The sequence below is a fragment of the Ochotona curzoniae genome, unplaced genomic scaffold (genome assembly GCF_017591425.1).
Source record: "Ochotona curzoniae isolate NIBS_2020 unplaced genomic scaffold, NIBS_Ocur_1.0 contig_523, whole genome shotgun sequence".
In the NCBI taxonomy this organism is placed as follows: domain Eukaryota; kingdom Metazoa; phylum Chordata; class Mammalia; order Lagomorpha; family Ochotonidae; genus Ochotona; species Ochotona curzoniae.
The window spans coordinates 9,723,765-9,747,339 of NW_024466459.1; the positions used below are offsets into that span (position 1 = coordinate 9,723,765).

Below are 23,575 nucleotides of genomic sequence, written 5' to 3' on the forward strand. Positions count from 1 at the left end.
CTGAGGCCAGCAGGGGGCGGGGTTGGTCGTATGGCTCCCTGGACTGCCAGCCTGGGGTTTGCTCCTGGAGGGGACGGCTGGGTGCAGGAGCTCCCTGCGGCCTTGCCCCGAGGCTGGACCCATGGCTTCAGGACAGCACATAAACCTCCAACAGGCTGGACACGGCGTGCATGCGGTAGAAGATGCCGAAAGGCAGGCAGATGTTCACGATGGCGGCCCAGAGGGAGTAGCCGTAGAAGTCCACCTCCACCGTGTTGCTGAAGTGAGGGCGCGCCCCAAAGGCTGGCATGACCCAGAGCTGTGCAGACAAGGAAGGGTGTCCATCAGACCCTGCTGGGAATGCCTCCCCGGGGATCCTGGCTTCCTGGCTGGATGTCACCCTGTGGGGACCCCGCTCTCAGGAACACAGAATGTGTGAGCTTGCTCACTCCTAGCTGGGTCCTGGAGTCACCTCTTCCACCTGCCCTCTTCACTAGCCCACTTGTGTGGATTGACAGTTCTACAGATGATGGGAAAGTGGGGTGCAGTTGATTGACAGAGCAGCTGAAGAGCTGTGTGCACAGGGTGCAGTTGTGGTGGTGGGACCAGCAGATCCCCGCTCACATCTGGCAGAAGGTGGAATCTAAAGTCCTGCTTCCTCTCCGGCTATGCATTCACCTGGTGCAGCTTGGGGGTGTGTGTGGGGGGGAATTAGGCAGAGAGTTGAGGTGTATGGCTTGGCTTCCTCTCTCCCCCACCTACCCCTCTCCAGATAACTGTGGGGGACACACCCAGCTTCCCTCCAGCCTCATTCTGCCCTGAAAGGTGATGGAGATAGGGATGACACTGCCCAGGGGCCTGGCATGGCCCAAAGCTGGCCCAAGCCATGATGTGCTTTTTGAGCCTCAGGGCTTCTAGTGGTATGTGTATGGACCGTGGCTGCACGAGCGTTTTCCTGTGGGATGAGCTACACCCTGTGCACCTGTCGGCGGGGGCTGTTGGTTTCCTCATGGCTGAGCTCACCCTGTGGTGGTTGCTCTGGAAGGGTGGAGCCTTGTTAAGCTCCATCTTTCTACTGCAGGTGAGAACTGAACTGGCTGGCCTCATAGAACGCTCAGTAGCGGTGTGTTTCCCATTGGGGCGTGATCTGCAGGTGCTGGGCCCCTTCCGCACTGCTGCATAGGGTTGCCTTGGCCCCTGCTCCTCTGCTGCCTGCGTTTCTAGACCTGCAGACACGACACATGGTGCTGATTGTCTAAGGAAAACCAGCAACAGAAAGCCCCTGCTGGGTGCAATCTTTGCTTCTGAATATTTACCTTCCTGGGTTGATTGCATCTGGGCATGGGACCTGTGGATCCCCATGGGCATGTGTCTCTTTCCTGGGGTCGTTTTAACACTGGCCACTTCTATCTTGGGGTGTAAACCAAGCTAGAAATGTCTACACTGGGCTGCTTTCTGCCTTGGGGTGTCCCCTACAGAGAGGGATTGGGCTGAATTCTCTTGCTGCTAGCAGGTGGCTTTGCTGAGTCACAGGGGAGGGTCTGCTGCTGTAGCTGCCCTCCTGCTGCCTGCCCCTCACCTTCCCAGTGGGGCCACCACTGCTGTGCCAACAGATCGCTCACACTTAGGCTGCTCTCTGCTACTTCCTGATGGTGCTCCAATTATTCTGAGAAGCAGACAGGTCACAAGTTCCCAGGAGCAGTCACACCTCCCACTTGGGGGTGAGGGCCCCCCTTTTCCACATCAGCATCCAGCTCCCTCTCACCTCTGCCCAGCCCCCACACTGGCATGTCCTGAGACCCCTCTAACTGCTGTTTGCCTAGGGGCTGGAAGATTGGTATTTCATTCCCTCTGTGTGCCCTGAGATGCTGTTGGCCCACGGACCCTCTCTGGCCAGCTGGGTAAGACAGACAAGCCAATGTAGCCTTCCTCAACCTGCTCTTCCTCCTCCCCCTCCCCAGCCCCGCTCAGCTACTCACAATGACATTGCAAAGCAGGAGGAACAAAGAAATATCCTTCAGACACCGGCGCCTCCAGTGGCTCCTGGGGGTTGAGATGATGGCTGCTGCTTCTGGAGGGCCTGCTGGGCTGGGGATGGCCAGGTCAGGTGTTGGGGGGCAGGCGGGCAAGGTGTGGAGGGCATCCAGGTTGACAAAGGTGAGGCCTTGGCAGGGCTCCTTGGGAGCTGCCTGGGGGGACTCAGCCCCAGGTGGTCCCCGGTGCAGACTCTCAATGATGAACACATTCTGGAAGGTGTGCTGGGCGATCATGAGCAGGGCGTGGGCCAGGTTGAGGCCGGTCAGCAGGTCCCGGGGAGTGCCCACTACCACGGCCACGATGGAGTAGTAAGAGATGGCGTACTGGCCCATGGCGGCGCCCATCAGCAGCGCCACGTCCAGGGTGCGGGTGGGGTTCTTATGTTGGTCCATGGCCCGCCGGTCGAAACGGTAGATGATGGAGCCGCTCAGGCTGACCAAGGTCATGAGCCCCAGGCAGACGATATGGAAGCTGTAGTAGGCGACCAGGGCCTGCTGAGTACGGGCCCCCTCCTCGCTCACATGGACCTCGTAGATGATGAAGACGGCCAGGCCCACCACAAAGAGCAGCAAGCCCAGGATGGGGCCAGCAAAAAAGGTTTCACGGAAGAGACTGACCCGAGACGGACTGTGGCCATGGCCGTGGCCTTGGGGGGCGGTCAGCAGCCTACCCACGTTCTTCCACATGACGTAGAGCATGGTGGACGCAAAGAGGCTGTACTCGATGTTGAAGGGGTACAGATAGAAGTATCCCTGCTGGAAGACCTGGCAGGCTGCCGTGCTGCAGGAGCAGGAGGAGTCTTCAGCACGTTCCACTGAGGGTGGAGAGACAGAGACCTGCAGGGAGGCGCCTCTCCCCTGACCAGGATCTCGGTGAGGGCAGAGTCTGTGTCTGCCATACTCAGCACTGTATCCCACTGTGCTGGGCCTGGCACATTTGTTCCTTCCATGCATGACTGTCTACCAAGCACCTGCTATGAGCCAGCCAGCACATCACTGCTCAATTACAACCGTGCCAAAAAAGGTCTAAGCCAGAGCACTGTCCTCCTGCCACCACTGCATCCCTTCGGTCCTGCCCATAGTGGCCCTGGAGACATACACGTTATAGAATGGGCATGCGAATAGCACCTGTCTCATAGGGAAGCTGTGGGGTTGAACTGTGCCATAAAGCTGGGGAAATTGCCACCACTGTCACACCCCTGGGGCCCCTCCCTTGCAAAGCAAGATGGAGAGCTCAATAGTGGCACCCAGGCTGTACCCTTGACGGTCAGAAGATGACCTTGGAGCTCCCTCTCCCTGCCCCTCTCCCCCTTGCCACCCATACCCAGATGTCGGAGGCAGAACCTGAGGCAGGAAGAGGCCCTGGCTTTCACCCTTGTCCTCAGGTTGGCACGGGAGACTGACCCAGCCGAGGGCTGGCAGGCACTCACGGTCAGTGGCCAGGCGGGAGTAGCTGGTGTTGCTGGGCGAGTTGCTGTAGGAGTGTGACTGGTGTATAGACTCATCCACCACGGCTGCCATCCAGATGGCCAGGTTGGTGGTGAGCGTGAACATGAGCCCAAACCTGGAGGGGCGAGAGAGGGGCAGACAGGGGCCCTGTGAGTCCCTGCTCATTCTGGGGAGATGGTGCTGGGGGCGGAGAAGGCCCCTCCCCATGTGCACATGGAAGCTGAGTTTGGAAGAAGCACGTAGCCTGGCCGGGAGAGTCACGGGGATGTTCCTGCTGTCCTCTCTCCTGGGGACAGCATGGGGGGCGTGGTGAGGCCAGGGGGTCCTGGCAGGAGATAGAGGAGCAAGGAGCCCTGGGCGGGGACGGGGGTGTAAGCAGGGTGGGGCCCTGGCATGCTGGGAGGACGCCGGGCTGCGGCTCTCACCGGGTCAAGTCCAGGTGCACGTGGATGCAGTCCTTGGCAGAGACCCAGAGGAAGTAAGTCTGTACCAGAAGAGAGGGTGAGGGTCATGACCCCGGGGTGGCAGGGCGCCAGGGAGCCCGAGTCCAGGCCTGTGCCCCGTGTCATGTTCCCTGTGCCCCAGGATCCTGTCTTCGCTCATCAAGTTGGTTTCAATAAAACGAGACCTGAAGCATTCTCTCCTTCTAGGCTACCACACCATGGCACAACATAAGGACTCTGTCTTCAAACATTTGCAAAATGTCCCCTTGGAAACTCTCCAGCTGCAGTGGGGTTTGGACGGTGAAGACAATGGGGCTGAGCTCGGTTCTGCCCGCCTGCTTTGCTCTCCCTGGGAGCCAGGCCAGCCTCTGGTTGGACCTCACACCCACCTGACTGCTCGGAAGCTCTGAGCTGCAGCTTGTGGATATGGGGGTGTTAGTCTTCTCATCACAATCTCCAAACTCATAACAGGTAAGAGTCTGGGGCCTCTACATGTCAAAGTGACACGTGTGTTCAACTGTGGAGACCCCAGGCAGCAGGGGAGGTCCCCACCATGGGGCCACTGTGGTCAGGGTCCAGGGCTGGGATCCATTCTGGTCCCAGACAAGACCAGTTCTGCCTTAGTTCAAACAGAAGAGTTTTCAAAGAGCTATTTAGGTAGCAAGTTGAAAAGCAAAAACGAGAAACACCTGAACCCATGTGAAAAATCAAAGTTGGATCTGACATGATGGCTCACTTGCTAATCCTCCACCTTTAAGCGCCAGGATCCCATATAGGCACAAATTCATGTCCCAGCTGCTCCACTTCCCATCCAGCTCCCTTCTTTATGGCTTGGGAAAGCAGCAGATAATGGCCCAAAGCCTTGGGACTCGGCATCCCCAGGAGACCCAGAAGAAGCTCCTGGCTCTTGGCTTCAGATTGACTCAGCTCTGGACATTGCAGGCATTAGGGGAGTGAACCAGTGGATGAAAGATCTTTGTCTCTCTATCTCTCTGTAAGTCTGCCGTGAAAGAAAAGAAAAAGAAAAAAAAAGAAAGAGAAAGAAAAGGAGAAGAAACCCAGAGTGGCAACATGCCCCGTTTCCTGGACTAAACCGCATGAGGGGCAGCAGGGACTGCTGCTGTAACAATGCAGCTTGGGGCTACTCCACAGGGCAGTGCTTGGGTTGGAGTCCTGACTCTTCTGATGCCAGCCTCCTGTGAATGCACACCCTGGGAGGCAGCAGGTGGCAGCTCTAGTAGCTGGGTCCTTTCCATCCCTGCGTGAGACCCAAATGGAGTTGCAGGCTCCTGGCTTCAGCCCCACCATGCCCTGGTTGCTGCAGCAGTTGGGGGGAGTGAGCCAATGGGTAGAAGATCCCTGTCTTTCAAACGAAAATAATAACTGATAAATATATAAATAAATAAAAACACAGACTGTGGCTGAAGCCAAGCCAGCATGCTCCCAGCAGAACCCTGGGCTGACACAAATGTTGTGTGTGGGCACCAAAGAGGGCCAGACCAGCTGCCACACTCACACCTCCCAGGTGTTAACTCCGGGCATACCTTCAGTAGGACTGGCACTGCAGGGCCCCTAAGCAGGTGCTCACATTTGGATTACTGCATAGAAACGGCTTCCGTGCTTACAGTTGCCTGGTGCCCACGCCAGCCCTGTCCCCAGTTTCATTGCCCAGGTCTCCTGAGCCCTCGCTCTCAGGGCCACCTTCCTGCCCACCTGGAGAATGACAAACACAGCCTGGATAAGGGGGTACAGGATATTGATGGCCGACTGGCACTCGAAGAAACTGGAGTAGTAGCCGGTCTTGAAGACATCCATGACGAGTGTACAGGTCCCAAACAGCACCAGCCCACCTGGGAATGAAGGGGACCATGGCAGGAGGGTCAGGGAGGGAGGTGGAGCTAAGGCAAGGGTGAGGGTGGATGAAGGGGTGGGAAGGGGAAGCAGGTGCATGGATGCATTGATAAGCTGGATGCGGATGGATGGGTGGCCCAAAGCATGAGGCTGTGATTGGGTAAATGATGGGCAGAGTGATGGTTGAGATGGACGGGGGATGGGAGGCTGAATGTGGTGGGTGGAAAGGTCTCTGGCTTGCTAGGACCCAGCCATATGCTCACCCCAGCCTTCTTGGGGTGCAGAGAGGGGAGTGGACCCTGAGTGGGCACCCTCAGCTGCTGCTCCCCTCCAAGGTTCTCCTACAGCCTCCAAACTCTGGTCCAATTCCTGCCCTTTCAGGTCCCTCTTCCTCCCTGCTCTCCAGCACCCTGTAGGCAGCCTCACCCGTCCCCAACCTCCACCTTCATACTGCTGGACCCTTAACTCGCAAGGGAACCTGCGGCCTCGAGCTCAGTCCCTGCCATCTCTCCTCTGCCCCCTCCGCCCCCGGGGCACCTCGGAGCCAGATGGGACCGGCGTGCGCATCGCGGTAGGGGACGGCGTCGGGGCAGCGTGCCGAGCGCAGGAGGTAGAAGAGGATCCACAGCGCGGCCAGCAGCATCATGGCAGTGAGCAGCGCAAAAACGTCGGTGTCGTACACGGCCACCTTGTTGAAGGCGCCGCCACTGACCAGTGTGCAGGCGAGGAGCAGCACGTTCACGGCCAGGAGCACCGACAGCAGGCGGCCACCCTTCTTCCACACCTCGCGGGGGCCAGCGCGCGGCGCCGGCGGCCGCTCCTTGGGGCCGGGGGCCGGCTCCTCCGACATGGCCGTGGGCGGCAGGAGGCGGCTCGGAGAGGGGAGGGTGTCACTGCGGGGCAAGAACAAGCAGGGCCCCAGGTCAGCCTCCACAGCGTGCTTGTCCGTACCGCATCCCTAGACGTGGGCACCGAGGCGTTTGTCAGCCAGAGCCGGGACAGGGACGCCGCGCTTGCTGGAGGAAGCGCTCGACGGGAATGCGAAGGGACCCCCTGGGATGCGTTCGCAGCACCAGCGCCTGCCCTGAACCGACGGCCCCCTGCCCTGCCCCAGGTACCCTTACCTGGCTGCGTCGGGAGTCCACGCTGCGCTGGGGGGCAGGGTGCGGCGAGTGTTTCCTCTGCCCCGTGCCAGGCTGGACCGGCGATTTATACCCCGGAGGGTAGGGTGATTTACAGCCGTGGGAGCCCGGCGCCATAAATCCCTCAGTCCCACTCACATGATCCATCTTTCCTGGGAGCTGAATTTAAGGAAGAGAGCAAGGGAGCCAGATAAGGCGCAAAGGGCCCCCACCCCCGCCCCGACACCCGGGCGCCGCCCTAGCCCCGCACTGCGGCACCCGGAGGGCACCCTGTCCCTGGAGCCCACCGCGCACAGGGTCCTCAGGGCTGGCGCTCGAAGGATGCTCCGGGACCACCATGCCCCCAGCCCTGGCGCACCTGTACCTCCGTGCTTCTCGGCTGGTGGCCCCCTCCTTCCGCCGCCGCGCCTGCTGCGCCCCAAGTTCCTGCTTCCTCTGTCCCTCCCGCACCCCATGCCCAGCTCCACCGGGTGCCAGGTCAAGCTGCGGACGAAGTTCCCACGCGGAGTCCGCAGCCAGGCCTCTGTCGCCGCCTGCTGGCCGGTCCTGCCCGCGGACCGTCTGGGGGTCGGTCTGCAGGCACCTGCAGGCGCACGGTCCCCCTGGAGCCTGCCCTTCCACCCGGCCCCCCACACCCCTCCCCAGCCCTGCCCCCTGCTCTTTCGACGGGAGGAGAAACCGCGAGCCACAGCCATCGGGTTTTCGTCAGCATGCACCCCGAAGTCTCCCGCAGACTGAGTCTGTTTCATTTGGGAAATGCCCCGCGGTGGGTACTTTTCGGGGGAGCAGTCAGGGCCGTGCGTGGGCCACGTCTGCGCGCGGAGGGAGGCGCAGGGTATTTAGGACCCAGGGGAAGCCCGGGGCGGTGCCCTGGGCAGCGGGAGGTGCCCCCTCCCCCGCACCGGGTGAGCGGCTCGGGTGTCCCCCGCAGCTGGCACTCCGCAACCACCACCTGCGGCGGCAGCGGGGGGCTGGCGGCCCCGGCCCCTGCCCGGCCCCCTCCCCCAGCCCCATGCCTCGGCCCTAACCCCGCCGCCCTCCCCTGCGGAGGGCGCTTCCCCGCGCCCCCTGCCCGCCCCGTCCATGCCGGGCGCCATGAACGACCAGTACCACCGCGCGGCCAGGGATGGCTATCTGGAATTGCTCAAGGAGGCCACCCGGAAGGAGCTGAATGCCCCCGACGAGGATGGCATGACCCCCACGCTCTGGGCCGCCTACCACGGCAACCTGGAGTCGCTGCGTCTCATCGTGAGCCGCGGGTGAGTCTTTGCGCCCCCGCCCCCACTATGCACCTCCATTCTTGCTGGCTGACTGTCCCCTTGGGTGGGGGAGGGGACGTGGGACGGACCCTGGACCCCGGTATGGGGAGGGCGACACGTGAGGGGAGACACGGGTGCGCACGTGACTGTTGGGAGCACCATGTGGAGTTGATGGGGTCTGAAGTTTGGGGAGCCCATGTGAGGGTGCTGCAGGATGAGGGGCAGGTGAGAGAGATCTCCTGGGTGGGGCTCACCTGCAGGCAAGAGTGAGGGGTCAAGGGGGAACCCAAGGGCAGGTTGAGGTTCCTTGGGGACCCCACAAATGGATGCCAAGAAAGAGAGGGTCTTGGCTGTCTACCTGCCCCCAGAGAACACCCAAAGGGCTGTCCTAAGGGCCCCAAATCTTCCTGGGACCCCATCTCTTACAGCTGTCCCTGCTCATGCCTTGAATTTGTGGGCACTGTCCCCTTGCCAAATGTCACGGTTCAGCCATCCCATTAGCTCCTTCTGTCCCATTAGCTCCTTCTGCAACCCCCTCCCCAACACACAGTGGATGGCTGTGGTGGGCTCAGCTTGAAGGGGCTTCTCTCCCTCTTCCCCCCTCCCTCTGGAACAGTCCTCAGGGGGAGGGGTGGGCAGGGAGTCCAAGGGTCAGTCAGGAGTCAGAGGTAACGGCTAGGCCATGCAGAGCCCAGGGCCACTACAGTGGGCTTCTGGTGCCAGGCCCTCTGCCTGGGCATGGAAAACATGGCTTGGGCACCCGGGGTCTTGGCAGGAACAGGGCTGTCACCCCCTACCCTGCCACCTTGGCCTTCAGGCTCAGCAGCTGGAGGGAGCAGCCTGTAAGATGAAGCAGTAGAGCTGTTCCCTGCATCCCTCCCTACCCAGGGGGTCCAGAGAGACACTGGTCCCCACCTGCAGCAGAGGACGTTGGCCCCTTGGTGCACTGGAGCCGCTGGCCCTGACAGGGGCTGAGGACCGTGCTACATGGGTGTGGGCCTGACGCCAGGAGCCCCTGTGGCTGGCTGGCCAGCAGGAAAGCCACGGAGACAAGAGAGTGATTCTTCTCCCAGCCTGGGGAGGCCTCATGGCCTCATTAGGACACAGCCATGGTGTTGCACCAGCCCCAAGCGAGGCCAGGGCTCAGGAAGAGCCAGGTGGGGGAAGGGACTGCCCCCTTATCCCGACACAGGCAGGTGGGGAGGGGGCCGTCGGAGTCTCTTAGGGCCCTCGAAGACCCTGAGGAAGGCGAGGAGGGCAGCTGAACGCTTAACCTACATTCTCTTCCCCCTCCCATCTGGCTGCCCCCACAGTCCCCTCCCAGCCCGGGCCAAGACCCGACACCTACTCTCACACTCAGCCTTGCCAGGCCTGGCCCTGCTCCCTGCAGCCAGGGCCAAGCCTGAGACACCATGCACGGCCTTGCCTTGAACACCCCCCCCCCCCCAGGCTCAGGCAGGGGTACCCACCACCCCCTCTGTCTGTCCCCTTTCATCCTCACCATACGTGGCCACACTCACCCTCACACTTGCCTAGGGCCCCAGACTCGTCCTGGCCCACCACCCCACCGGGCCAGCTCCCCGCCGAGCCCCATGAATAATTCACTCCTTTCTCTCTGGGCATCAAATATTTATCCCCTGAGATTCCCAGCCCTCAGTTCTCTGGGGGAAGGTCCCGCCCTAACCCCGCCCCCACAGGCCCCGCCTTCCCCGTACTCCGCCCCCTTCTCTGCAAGTGCGGGGATGGGGAGTGGGGAGCGCGAATCTTCTCCCTGATTCGGAGGGTTCAGGCCTACCCAGCTCCCAGGCAAAGGAGAGCCGCTCGCAGGCCCACTACTTTTCCAGGGCTGGGAGTCCAACCTTCCCTGCCCTGCACCTGCGGGCCACCCCACCTGCAGCCGCTGCCTCCCTCACACCTCCTTTTGTGCTGTCCCCGCAGGGGCGACCCGGACAAATGTGACATCTGGGGCAACACGCCCCTGCATCTGGCAGCCGCCAATGGCCACCTGCACTGCCTGTCCTTCCTGGTGTCCTTTGGGGCCAACATCTGGTGCCTGGACAACGACTACCACACGCCGCTGGACATGGCCGCCATGAAGGGCCACATGGAGTGTGTACGTTACCTGGATTCGATCGCGGCCAAGCAGAGCAGCCTCAGCCCCAAGCTGGTGGGCAAGCTGAAGGACAAGGCCTTCCGCGAGGCGGAGCGGCGCATCCGCGAGTGCGCCAAACTGCAGCGCAAGCACCACGAGCGCATGGAGCGGCGCTACCGGCGCGAGCTGGCCGAGCGCTCCGACACGCTCAGCTTCTCCAGCCTCACGTCCAGCACGCTGAGCCGCCGGCTGCAGCACCTGGCGCTGGGCAGCCCCCTGCCCTACTCGCAGGCCACGCTGCACGGCACGGCCAGGGGTAAGACCAAGATCCAGAAGAAGCTGGAACGGCGCAAGCAGGGCGGCGGCGAGGGCACCTTCAAGGTCTCCGAGGACGGGCGCAAAAGCGTGCGCTCGCTCTCGGGCCTGCAGCTGGGCAGCGATGTGATGTTCGTGCGCCCTGGCACCCACGCCAACCCCAAGGAGTGGGGCCGCGCCCCACTCCGGGATATGTTCCTTTCGGACGAGGACAGCGTCTCCCGTGCCACGCTGGCGCCCGAGCCCGCCCACTCGGAGGTCAGCACCGACTCCGGCCACGACTCCCTCTTTACCCGCCCCGGCCTGGGCACCATGGTCTTCCGCAGGAACTACTTGAGCAGCGGGCTGCATGGGTTGGGCCGCGGCGAGGACTTGGGGCTGGACGCCGCGGCGGGCACGCTGCGGGGCCGTCTGCGGAGCTCTCCTAGCCTGGACGACGACAGTCTGGGCAGTGCCAACAGCCTGCAGGAGCGCAGCTGCGGGGAGGAGCTGCCCTGGGATGAGCTGGACTTGGGCCTGGACGAGGACCTGGAGCCCGAGACGAGCCCGCTCGACACCTTCCTGGCCTCGTTGCACATGGAGGATTTTGGTGCCCTCCTGCGGCAGGAGAAGATCGACTTGGAGGCGCTCATGCTGTGCTCTGACCTTGACCTCCGCAGCATCAGCGTGCCCCTGGGACCCCGCAAGAAGATCCTGGGCGCCGTGCGCAGGCGCAGGCAGGCGTTGGAGCGCCCGCCCGCCCTGGAGGACACGGAGCTGTGAGTGGTTGGCCTGGTGGAGGGGCGGAAGGGGTGAGGAGGGGTGAACCAGAGTGGGAGGGGACCTTGGCAGGGACGGGGCTGGGAGTATGCACTGAGTTTGTAACTTGAATAGTTGACAACTGGGGGAGACGCCCCTGTGCCCCTTGCTCCTTGCTGCCTTTCTTTTGGCTCTCTGGACTGTTCCGTGGTCGCAGGAGGCAGCAGTCCCTAAATGAGGCCAACAGGGATGGGACCCTCCCCACCCAGGAGGGCCCAGGAGGGACACTGCCTCTTCCCCCATCCTGCTGAGAGGTTCCCACTTCATTTGCCATCAACTTTGCAAGAGGTACCAGCCTTGACTGTGACACAGGGCTGTCTTGTCACATCCCAGCCAGGGTACCTGTGGGGCCTGCCACCTCCCCGGTCCTGGGGCTGTGCTTTGAACCAGTCCTCTCACTTAATCATCCCGCGTTGGTGCGTGGTGTGCACTCTGTCACCCCCACTTTACAGTGGAGGGGCCCGTGGGAGCCCCGAGGGGCTGGACAGCTTGCCACAGTGCCGCATCTGCTCAGGGCAGAGCTGGACCTGTAGCTCTGGCACCCAGGAACGTGGAGACTCTGTGGGGTGTGGGCGTGCAGCCGACAGGCCTTCTCCAGGGACAGGCTTTCCCCGCCCAGCCTTGGCGGTGGACTTGCTGCATTCCCGGTGAGGATGCCTGCTTTCCTCGGAGGCATCCCTGGGTTTGATTCCAGTTTCCTGGGAGGCAGCAGGTGATGGCTCAGGTTGCTGAGTTGCTGTCACTCGGAAGCAGGCCTGGCTGTAGCCCGTGCCTTGGTGCAGTCTTGTCCATTGGGGGAGTGAACTCTATCTGCCTCCTTCTCTCTCAACTGAAAGGTGGAGTTACAGAGAGGAGAGACAGAGACAAAGATCTTCCTTCTGCTGCTTCACTCCCTAAGATGACTGCGAAGGTCAGAGCTTTGCCAGTTCAAAGCCTGGAGCCCGGAACCTCCTCTCAGTCCCCCACATGAGTGCAAGGATCCAAGGACTTGGGCCATCCTCTGCTCTTAGGCCATTAGCAGGAAGCTGGATGGGAACCGGAGCCCATAGGGGATGCCAGTGGCACAGTCAGAAGCTCAGCCTACTATGCCATGACGCTGCCTTCCCCCATCCCCCGCCCCTTGCTCTGTCCCTCTGGCCATCACAGCTGTTCAAGGCCACTGCCATTCTCATGGAGCTCAGGGCTGCTCCCTGCCTTTTCCGTGCCTCCAGACATCCCACACACCCCACAAGCAGTGCCTCTGCTTTCATGTCTGGGATGGGCATGCATGTGGTGCACAGTCTGCTGTAGAGTTAGGAAGACAGGAGTCAGCCTCAGGCCCGTGTCCCCCAGCCCAGCTGTCACCCTGCTTGAGAGGGGGCTGAGTTGGTCCTGCTGGCAGATACGGTCTTTCTGAGATTGGCCTTTCTCTTCCTCCACAGGTAATCCGGGGCTCCTCTCCACAGACCAAAACGGATTGCAAGGTGCCACAAGCCACAGTGTGGGGGTCCGAGGGCCTCCTCCGTTGCCAGCTCTGTGCTCCCACCCTTGCCTGGGAGCAAGGACCACATAGGAGAAGCCTGTCCACTCCCACAGCCCTGAGCTGTCCTATTACCTGGAGGTGAATGCAAGCGCAGCCCCAGAGGGAGGGCAGCTCCAGATGCCGTCAGAGCTGGATGGGAGCAGGCGGCTGGCGGGGGCGGGCACACACTTGCTCCAGGATGCCATTGTCTTTCCTACCTGTCTCCCCACCCCTGTCTACTTCCTCTGTTGTTTTGTGAAAGGAAGAGTTTGGGCTGCCTCCCCTTCCCTGTGCACCCCAAAGGGGGAGTCCCCAGCATACTCTTCAGCCAAAAGTCCCGACTTTCAGTTCCGCTCCCCCACCTCCACCCTGCCACCCAGCACAGGGCCGTGGCCAGGAGGGGGTAGGGGTGATGGCACCCTTCCCAGCTCACCCTGGGGGTGTGGGCAGAGTTAGGTTGGCTGCAGCCCCAGCCCTGCCATGCCCTCCTCCAACCTCCCCCTCTTCCCCTAGGGCCAGAATGCTGGACATCAGGTGCCAGAACCCCGGCTGCAGTATTAAGGCCCCCAGGCCTGGAGGGCACCTGCTGGGCCGGAGTGAGACACTGTCTGCCAACTGCCCCGGGTTGTCTAGGCCTCAGGCAGGGGCGTGGGACCCCATGGCGGCCTGCTGTGTGGACTGAGCTGGTGTGTGTCCTGGGGAGGGACACGGCAGAGAGGTTTCCCTTGAGATCTGGAAGGCCCCGATTTTGGCCGGGTTGTCTGTGAGTCTCGTTGTGGGAACAGAGAGGACAGCAAGGGAAGGTCAGCCCCGGGTCCTCAGAGCTCACTTGTCCCCAGTTATGTGACCTCAGAACTCTCCTACCACACCCAGATAAAGGAGAGTCCCCCAGGAGCCCTCCTCTGTGCATGCATATTCAGGCCCAACCCCTGGCCTTGGCTGCAGCTGGGGAAAACCCCCTGGTGGGGGCATGGCCAGGACCTTGGGCCCTGGGCCCGCTCAGGGCTCCATCCCCTCTGCCTGAGGCAGCAGGTGAAGGCTGGAGCTGCAGGATGCTGCAGGCCTGGCCGCCTGCCCCGGCCACCCGGGACCCTTCCCTGTCCTTCTCCTTCCTCTTCTCTAGGCCTGAGACTGGGGCCACCTCCAAGTGCCGACTCCCCTGTCCTGGGGGGAAGGGGAGGGCCCAGGTGCGGTGGTCTCAGGCGCAGCCCCTCCCACTTCTGCCTGTGCTGAGGCGGGGCTGGCCCCGTGACTCCTACCGCTGCCCGGCGAGCCCCTCCCTCGGTTTATTATAACTTTTGTAGAGAATGTTCTGCGTCATGGTTGTCCTGTGTCTTGTTCTATGCTCAGCCGAACCCCGGGGGAAGACAGCAAGAGGGAGGTGGGAAGATGGGGGCCTGTTCCTGAGTGGGGCAGGCGTGATTCTCGAGCCCCCCCCCCCACGTGCCAGGCTCACCTCCCACATCCACGTGGGGGACCCGGGTTAGGAGAGCTGGGACAGAAGAACTGCCTGCAGGAGGAGGGGCCAGACCCAGCCCTGAGTCCAGTGCCTGCTGCCCCTTCACCTTCCCCAGCAGATTCTGTCTGGATTTTTCTTGAGCTGAGTGGATACTACACTGCTGAGCTTGCCTTGTATCACTGGCCTTGGGCCCCCTCGTCCAGGGACACCTCCTGTGGGGGCCTCCATTTCCCCACCCCAGGCAGTTTTTGGGGAACCCAACCTGGAGCCCTTCTTTCTCCTGGGATTTGGTTCCTCCTTAAACAAGGGGATAGTGGGCCCTGCCTCAGTCACGGCTGTGGGGAAGGCCCTGGAGTTATCCTGCCTCCTCCTGGAAGGATGTTGTACTGTTGTTGACACCAGGAGTTGAAGATGATCTTAGCACCCACGCGCCTTGCTGCTGGAAGCTGGTCAAGCAATCAGCCCAAGGGTAGAGGTCACCTCCTCCCATTTCACAGAAGGGAAAACTGGGGCCCACAGAGGGGAAGGGCCCGACGCAGTGCGCGGGCATCCCAACTGCTGTCGTGTTTTGTGCACATCCAAGGCACCACCCGGACTCCTGCACTATTCCCCTGAGCCATGCTCTCACAGCGGCCCCTGCTGGCCCTTCGGGTCACTGCATTTACCTCCCAGAAGGTCCCCAGGAGCGGCTGGAGGCCATGGGAGTGAGGAGGGTTGGCAGGGACCGGGATCCGGGATCCGAGGCCAGGACAGCTGCCTGGTGACAGTGGGAGCGGTGTGGCTGGAGGCAGACGCCTGGGCGGTGGTCGCAGGTGCAGCTCCAGACAGCCCAAGGACTCTGCAAACACAAGCAGAGGCAGTATCTCACTCTCACGGCCTCGGATGTCTTAAATTCTTAACGCTGAGAAGAATATCCAAAGGGCTTTGGCCTTTCTGGAATAGGATCTGGTAATAGCGGTGGACAGGTTTCCTAGAAAAATGCATGTTGGGCGCACAGACGTAAGCAGCTTAGCTCAAGAATCCTGTCTCCATACCCCCAGCTTTCTCCAAGATATTCCCTCTGGTTGCATGGGAGGTGGCAGTACCCCGGGGGGGTATGGAGGGGTTGGGGCGGCAGGACAGGCTCTGGCCCTTGCTGTGTGGCCTGGGGTAAGTTATTCAGCCTCTCTGTTGCCTCACCTGTAAGGCAGGTGTTGTAATAACAGTGTAAACCCCACAGGTTATTAGGAGGACGAAAAGACAATGCATGCAGCACTCACCTGATGCTTAGTGCCCATCAGCTAATGATGGCCATGGGAGTCCCCTACCACCCAGCAGGTGCGTCCTATCCTGGCCTGGAGAACTGCACCTCTCCCGAGGCTGCACTGGGCACTTCCTCACCTGACCAGCAGGGGGCATCACCCCCAGCAATGGCTGGTGTTGCGATCAGCCAGGCATGAGAAGGTCCAGGGTAGGAGGGACACAAGAGGGGAGGGAGAAGTTTTGGGGTGGCCAGACAGGGATTCACTCCTGTCTTGCTTTGGGGGCTTTTGGCTGCCTTTCCCCTGCCCCTGTGAAATAGGTAGGTGAATGTCAGCCCCGTTTCCCAGCTACAGGGACAGTCAGATCAGGCCACTCCATCAGGTCCCTGGCTTGGGTCACCCCTGTACTCAGGGCTAAGCTTCCAGGCTTTTATTATCATTTGTTCAGAGCTTAGAAGGTGTCAGGTGCTTCTGTAAAAACCTCTCAATAAAACCCAAGCCCCGTCGAGCAAACACAGCACTGCCTCGTCATCTGCTTTTATAGGTGGGAAACCAGGCTGTGAGCAGTGCTGTGTTCAACCTGGAGGGCTCTGGCGCTGCCAGGCCTTGAGGCCAGAGTGCCCTGCAGCCAACGTCCGTAGGCTGGATCTCGGAGCTGTGCCATCCCCAGTTGTGCACCAGGCTGGGACAATGCAGGAGAGAACAGAGGCTGGGGGTGGGGAGAGACTGGGTCATGGCCAGGTTCATGCGGCCTCAGAGTCCGACTCCTTCTTTCCTGTTCTGTCTGGCTGTCTTCAGCCCACCCGAGTGGGAAGGTTGAGGGCAGGCAGGTGGGGTTTGGAAGCCAAATCTCCATTCAACTTTGGTCTTTGTGGGAAGGGCTTGAGGAGCCTGCCCATGGGGTGAGGCTAGGAAACCCCGTAGGCCCCGGGGTATGCCAGGGGAGACACCAGGGGTGGTGGCTGCACAGCGGAGCAATGACAGCTGGTGGGCAGGGAACGCGCCCCGGGGAGGAGGGGCTCCTTGGACCATGGACTCTCCTTCCCCCTCTACTCTCATTGCCCGAGGGGCTCTGCTTCCCCCTCCACATCCCCCAGAGAAGCACCCCACCACCACCAGCGTTCTTTGTTCATGTGCAAGGCCGGGCAGCCATCACCATGTACCTATATGCAAAGACCCACTCTACAGATGTGGCAGCTGAGCCCACAAGCCAAGGTGAGTCCCCTACCAAGCCCCTGCAGGCAGGGGTGCCAAGAGCTGTGGGATTTTAACCCCAAACCATGGCACCCCAGCCTCTCTCCAGCCCATTCACCTGGCTGCCCCTCACTCATGTTCTGCCTCAGCACCGGGGCTGGCAGGGTTGGCTATCTCCTCTTTTTCTCTACTGTGATCTTGCTATGACCCTGCGCCCTGTGGCCCACTGCCTGCCCCGTGCCTGTGTGAGCATGCAAGCCCGTGCTGCTTGGCATCGGCGCTGGGTGTCCACGCATCTGGAACTTTCCTGGAGTTGCAGCAGCTTTGTGGGCCAAGGGTGGGGATGTCTCTGGTGTTCGCACTTCTGTGTTGGCTGTGGCCCCTTGGGCTGCCCAAGGTGTGTGTGTGTGCCTGTGCACCTGCCCAGACATTCAAAGTATACTTTTCATGGCCCTGCAAGGTGGAGACCGTTCGGCCCCACAGAATCCCTCCCTCAGCCCTGGATCTCCATTAAGCTTGCCTCCCTGGGTGACAGGCTTGTTGATGCATTGCAGTGTGCGTTGTAGGGTGGAGTGGGCTGCAAGGGGAAGAGTGGCCAGTGCCCAGGGATAGGGTAGAGCGTGTTCTGCCTTGGCTGAAGGGCCAGTTTGGAAGTCAAGCTCCTTTGCTACCTTTTTTGCGGGGTTGGGGGGCAGTGTTGTGGTACAGTGGGCTAAGCTGCCACCTGCAATGCTGGCATTCCCTGCTGTAGCCATTTGAAGAATAAACCAGAAGATGGAAGGGCTCTCTCTCTTCCTCTCTATCTCTCTCTCTTCACTCTGTCTTTCAAATAAATGAATCTTTTTCTTTTAAATTCACTAATTTGGGGCTGATGCTGTGGTATATCAGATAAAGCTGCTGCCTACAGTGCCAGCATCCCATATGGATGCCAGTTTGAGTCCTGGCTGCTCCACTTCTGCTCTAGCTCCCTGCTTATGGCCTAGGAAGGCAGTGGAGGATGGACCAAGTCCTTGGGCTCCTGCCACCCCATATGGGAGACCTGAATAATCTCCTGTCTCCTGGCTTAGGTCTGGCCTTGTGCCAGCCATTGTGGCCATTTGGGGAGTAAGCCAGTGAGCAGAAGGCCTGTCTTTGTCTCTCGCTCTGTCTCTCTCTGAGGCTCCACCTTTCAAATCGGTAAAATAAATAAATAAAATAAAATAAATCTTTGAGAAACAAATCACTGTTCATTTGAAAGGCGGAGTAACACACAGAGGGACAGAGCGAGCTTTTGCATCTGCTAGTTCATTTTCCGGATGCCTACAATAACCAGGGCTGGGCCGGGCTGAAGCCAGGAACCAGGAACTAGCTCTAGGTCTCTCCCATGGGTGGCAGGGTCTCAGCCACTTGAGCCGGCAGCACCTGCAGCCTCCCCGGGAAGGCATCCGCAGGAAGCTGGGCTCGGGAGCAGAGCGACGATGTGGATTCGTGCACACCGATGTGGGGTGTAGGTGCCCCAGACAAAGTGGTGTCGCGGCCACTGTGCCCAAGCCTGCCGTGGGGACACTGCGTGGGCGAATTCACCTTTCCCAGCCCCAGCACTCCCATTTCTAAGGGGTGATGATCACAAGGTCAGTCCCCATTAGCGTCCAGCTGTGAGAACCAACCGGAAATGTCTAGCTCAGCCCCAGCACCCAGGAAGCTGCAGGCAAGGGCCTGGGAGGGGCAGAGTCCCTGGGCGCTAACCCAGCCTGGGCACCCCTGAGTGCATGGTAGGGACCCGGTGTGCCTTCCTGCACCCTCCCTGTTTCCGCCACGTTCTGTACAAACGGTTCTGTGTTACAGAGCAGCCCTGGGAGGCGGCCTCCACCGCGTGAGCCACCAGCTCCCCGCCCCCACACTCAGGGACTGCATGGGCAGGAGGAGAGGGAAGCACCGGGCGGGTATTCCAGGTCTTTTCTTGCTGGAAATGGAAGCCACATGTTAAACTTTTACTACTGACACCAATATGTGAGCATTCTCCAAAAAGTTCATAGAAAATGAGCATTAAGAAACAAACAATGCACGAAGTTCAAAGTTTCAAACATCTTTTAATTGCATTTTCCAGGAACCTTTTGAAGAATCTCTGTATTTTAAATTGAAATTGTACCAATAGGGGCTGGTGTTACATTGCAGTGGGTTAAGCCTCTGCCTGTGACACCAGTATCTCATGAGTACCAGTTCAAGCCCAAGCTGCTCCTCTTCACATCCAGCTCCTTGCTTATGGCCTGGGAAAGCAGAGGCTGGCCCAAAACCTTGGCACCCTGCACCCATGTGGGAGACCCAGAAGAAACTCCTGGCTCCTGGCTTCAGCATGACCCAGCAACACCTGTTGCAGCCATCTGGCAAGTGAACCAGCAGATGGGAGATTTCTCTCTCTCCTTCCCTTTTGGTAACTCTGATTTTTAAATAAATAAATCTTTTTTAAAAATAATAAAATTGGGCCAGTGATAGTCATGGGTGCTTGAACAGGAGGCACAGCATGTGAATGGTGTGTCCTGTGAGCACGTGCCAGGGCGGCTGCTGCCAGCTCTCACAGCTCTCACCAGTGACTGGGTGTGGGAGGTGGCATCACCCTGCTCCATCCAGACTCCGTGCTCAGAAAGGAGCCCCTGAGAGAGGCTGGGCGACTTGGCCAAGCCACCCAGCAAGGTGGTAGCTGAGCGTGCCGGGTCCAGACTCTAGCCATGGTTGCCTCCAGGCTGCACCAGGGTCCTGCTCTCCTCTCCTGTACTGACACAGGCCTCACAGCAGGCCAGTAGTACCCCACAGTGCCTGTAGCTCCAGCCTGGATACTTGCCCTGTAACTTGGGCCAGTGCCTGGGTCCTGGCTTCCTTTCCTGCCAGGCAGAGAGAGGCCGCCAGCCCTTGGCACTTCTGCAAAGTCCCTGGCAACTCCAGGACTGCCTCTCCTCTCCCTCCCCTACCCGCTTCTCTGGGCTGCCACGCACCTGGCTTTCTCCCTGCAGAAGAGCTGAGTGTGGCTGCAGCAAGGACCGGCCAGGTCCTGGCAGGGGCGATGAATGCCGAGTCGCCGTGGATGTGCTGGAGCCAGGGGTGCTTCAGTTCCACGTCTGCCCTCCGCTGGACCGGCTCTGAGCGATGGGCCAGGCCTCTTCTCCTCCAGCTTGTCCAGCCGCACCTCTGTGAACAATGCCAGTTGCTCACGGAGCCACGCATCACTGGGCTTTTGATGATTTGGGGCGGGAGTGTGTGTGTGTGTATGTATGTGACACAAATGGCTGGGGGACAAGGAAGGGTTAAAGATCCAGTCCCTGGCTTAAGGCGTAGAAGCAATGAACCTGCAGGCCAGGGGCCCATCTGTTCCCACCCTGGACCACCTCCCAGCCCAGCAGCAGCATCCTCTCAGCTCTTCATACTCATCGCTGGGGGTCCCCTTGCAGTCCTCAGTCAGGGTGCGACTCCCTCCCACCACACCCCAACCACAACAATAATTAACCCAACGCACCCCAGCAAATAAAGATCCAAATCACGGACGGGAGGAGCCATCTCTGCCCCAGGCGGGGAACTCCGGAGTGCCCTCAGAGGGTCAGTGCGGATCGGCCGACCTCCCCCTGCCCACTGCAGGGGGAGCTGGGTGGACACAGAGGCTCCTCCTCCTCCCAGGTCACGGGGACACTGGGAAAGCTTGGGCTCAGGTGGATGTGCTTTTAAAACGCCAGGGTCCATGTGCAGTCTCTCCAGCCCATTTTCCTAGCCCGCCGCGCAGCTGACTCACTTACTCCAGGAGAGCTTTCCAAAAACACCTGCTCTGCATGAGGCCCCGGGGAAGCTGTGCTGTGCAATGGGCAGGCAGGGTCTGTCTCCTTGGCAAACCCCAGGGCTCCTCCTTGCAGGCAGCTGGGTCTGAGTCACACCTGCCTGCCCGTCGTCACCTGGTGGACACGGGGCACCTATGGCATCGGGTGGTGTGCTGGGCACCATGGGTGTGTGAGTGGCAAGTCATGAAGGAGGCTCAGGGAAACCCAAGGGAGGCGTCTGCAGGGTCCTCATCCTCACGTACCCGTGGGTAGGTGGGAGCAATGGGAGTGTGGGTGGAAGTGACGTCTACCAGTTGCCATGTTCCCCCTCTTCCATGCCCATGTCAATTAACGGAGCGCGGGCACCAAAGACAGAAGAGGTCTTGAATGCCACTGTCACCACTGGGGGAGGGCCCTGAGACCCACTATAGGGCTGTGATGGGAATAAGAAGGCCCCGAGGTGTTGGGACTGCATGCTATGAAGACTACAAGCCCATGTTCTTTATGCTAATGCAGGTCGGCACTGCTGGCATGGGGGCGGTCACTGTGCCTGGGCACCCATTACCAGGCAATGTGTAACAACTGAGGTGTGACACTGGCTGGCAGGTGGCATGCAGTGGGGCTGGGGGAAGGAAGATGCAATGATAGCCGCAGGATGTGCAAGTGGCAGGGTGAGTGACAGCCACCCAGGACAACAGGGTGGGGCTCAGAGCAGTGACCCTAGTCACAATGCCCAGCAGACGGGTGGCATTGGACAGGGTGCAGGCATAGAAGAGGTCACCTAGGAATGAAGCCTCAGAGGATATGGGGGATCAGAGGTCAGCGAGCTGTCGCTCTGGCCCCACCAAGGGAGCACGTGGCAGTCCTCACAGGCAAAGGAGGGCAGCTCAGAGCTGAGGTTGTCCTGCTGGGTCGGAAAGGCTTTGCTTGTCAGGGCATCAGAGAGCATGCTGCCTTCAGAGCAGCAGCTGGCCGGGCTGCAGGAGACGGTGAAGCTCCCCGCAGACGTCAGGCCACCCTCACATTGGCTGTGTTCCAATGCACAGCAAAGTCCCAAGGTTATGACCTCCCCTTGAGGTGACACAGCTCCTAAGTGTGGGGTGCTCCAGGGCCCAGCCGTGCCCTCCGCATGCGCAGGCTGATGTGGGGTGTGGAAGGGTCAGGGGAGGGTGGCTAGGGAGCAGGGGCAGCTAGCCAGTGACAGAGCCTGCCCACCCTGGCCCCTGCATCCTTCTGGAGCACACATCCTAGATGGGGCGGGGCAGGCCAGGTGGCCAGCCACTCCTGGCATTTCCTCCCAAGCTTGGACAGCTCACTGGCCATGACCAGTGTGGGATCCAACACAGGAGGTCAGACCGGGGTGCCGAGAGGGTGGGGAAGAACTTGGGGGTCCCCCAGACTTTGGGGGCTGTGGGCAGAGGTGTCAGCTCACACATGCTCTGCTACTCCCTTCCCTCGTTCACAGAGAGCCTAGGTGTCCTTGGACCAGGTTTGCGGTTTACCACTCATATGTCCATGGGAGCCCGTACCAGTTTTGAAAATAGAATTGCTTTAATAACAGCACAGTAAGCAAGCAGGAACATGCACACATCTGACAGTGCAGCATGAGCAAGGTTCACAAACAGTGTTGTGCAGGAACAGAACCCCTTCCCGGCCCCCCTGAGGGCTGCCCCAGCCCCCCACCCCGCCTAAATCATGAGCAACCGCAGCTGGGCGAGGGCCTCAGCCCGCAGATCAGCTGCGTCTGATCATGAACATTGGGTAAATTGAGTCGTGCAGTCCGCACTTCATGCCTGCTGTATTCTGTTCAGCGTTCGGTTTGGGCTGTACAAGTTTCCTTTTGTTTTTTAATAATTCGTTTATGGGTCAGTGCCATGGCCTAGTAGGCTAAGTCCCCTCCTGTGGCACCAGCAGCCCCTGTAGGCACAGGTTCATGTCCTGGCTGCTCCACTTCCACTCCAGTTCCTTGCTTATGGCCTGGGAAAGCAGTGGAGGATGGCTCAAGCCTTTGGGCCCCTGCACCCATGTGGGAGACCTGGCAGAAACTCCTGGCTTTAGATCAGTCCAGCTCTGGACATTGTAACCAATTAGAAAGCGGACCGATGCAGAGGTATCGCTCTCTTCTGTAACTCTGCCTTTCAGTAAATAAACAGATAAATCTTTTAAAATAATATTTTATTTGCTTGAGAGGAAGAGAGAAATCTTTCGTTTACTGGTTCACTCCCTGAATGGCCACAGTGGCCATGTGTTGGCCGGACGGAAGCCAAGAGCCTTGAACTTCATCCGGGTCTCCCAGGCGGGTGGGAGAGTGCAAACGTATCCGCCATCTCACGGGCCTTCCCCGCCACGTTAGCAGGGAGCTGAGCAGGATTTGGGGTATCCGGGATTCAAACCAGCATTCTGATACAAGATGCTGCCATCGCTGCAAGCGGTGGCTTAACCCTCCGTGTCATGGCCCTGCTACCTGGGCCGCACGAATATTCTATAGCTTACAAAGGGCTCGTTTTACTTATTTTATAATTGGTGGACATTCAAGTTGGGTGTCCTTGGGTTTTGCCTATATTAAGCATTGCTGCTGGAATTTTTTTTGGTATACATTGTTTACTTCTTGCCTTTTTATTCATTTTTAATTTAATTTTAAGGGTTCATTTATTTTTGTTGGAAAGGCAGATCAATTTGCAGTGAAAAGGAGAAACAGAAAGATCCTCCACCCACTGGCTCACTCCCCAGGCGGCCATAACAACGAGCTGAGCCAGGCTGAAGCCAGGAGCTTCTTCTGGGTCTCCCACGCGGGTGCAGGGTCCCGGATATTTGAGCCATAATCTTTTGCCTCCCTGAGTGTACGTAAGCAGGAAGCTGTATTAGAAAGAGAGGAGCAGGTCCGATGCAGTAGCCTAGTGGTAAAAGGACTCGCCTTGAAAGCACCAGGATCCCTTATGGGTGCCGGTTCATGTCCCACCTGGTCTACCTTCCATCCAGCTCTCTACTTGTGGCCTGGGAAAGCAGTAGAGGACGGCCCAATGTCTTGGGACCCTGC

General features: G+C 59.9%; 2 protein-coding genes across 3 annotated transcripts; one reads left to right on the forward strand and one right to left on the reverse strand.

Annotated features, from left to right (window-relative positions):
* Positions 1-127: 127 nt before the first annotated feature.
* Positions 128-6,608, reverse strand: OTOP2 (otopetrin 2). Of its 2 annotated transcripts, none has more exons than XM_040989440.1 (6): positions 6,296-6,608; positions 5,621-5,757; positions 3,890-3,948; positions 3,446-3,579; positions 1,959-2,830; positions 128-298 (listed from the first exon to the last, which is right to left on the reverse strand). In XM_040989440.1, the coding sequence occupies exons 1-6, from the start codon at positions 6,606-6,608 to the stop codon at positions 128-130; spliced, it is 1,686 nt and encodes a 561-aa protein (XP_040845374.1). The 2 variants fall into 2 exon arrangements, with proteins under 2 accessions (XP_040845374.1, XP_040845373.1); XM_040989439.1 differs by having other exon boundaries at positions 1,959-2,815; positions 3,416-3,579.
* A 1,229-nt stretch (positions 6,609-7,837) lies between these two features.
* On the forward strand, positions 7,838-11,328 carry USH1G (USH1 protein network component sans). Its single transcript, XM_040989442.1, has 2 exons — positions 7,838-8,159; positions 10,098-11,328. The coding sequence occupies exons 1-2, from the start codon at positions 7,984-7,986 to the stop codon at positions 11,326-11,328; spliced, it is 1,407 nt and encodes a 468-aa protein (XP_040845376.1). The 5' UTR covers positions 7,838-7,983.
* Positions 11,329-23,575: the final 12,247 nt, after the last annotated feature.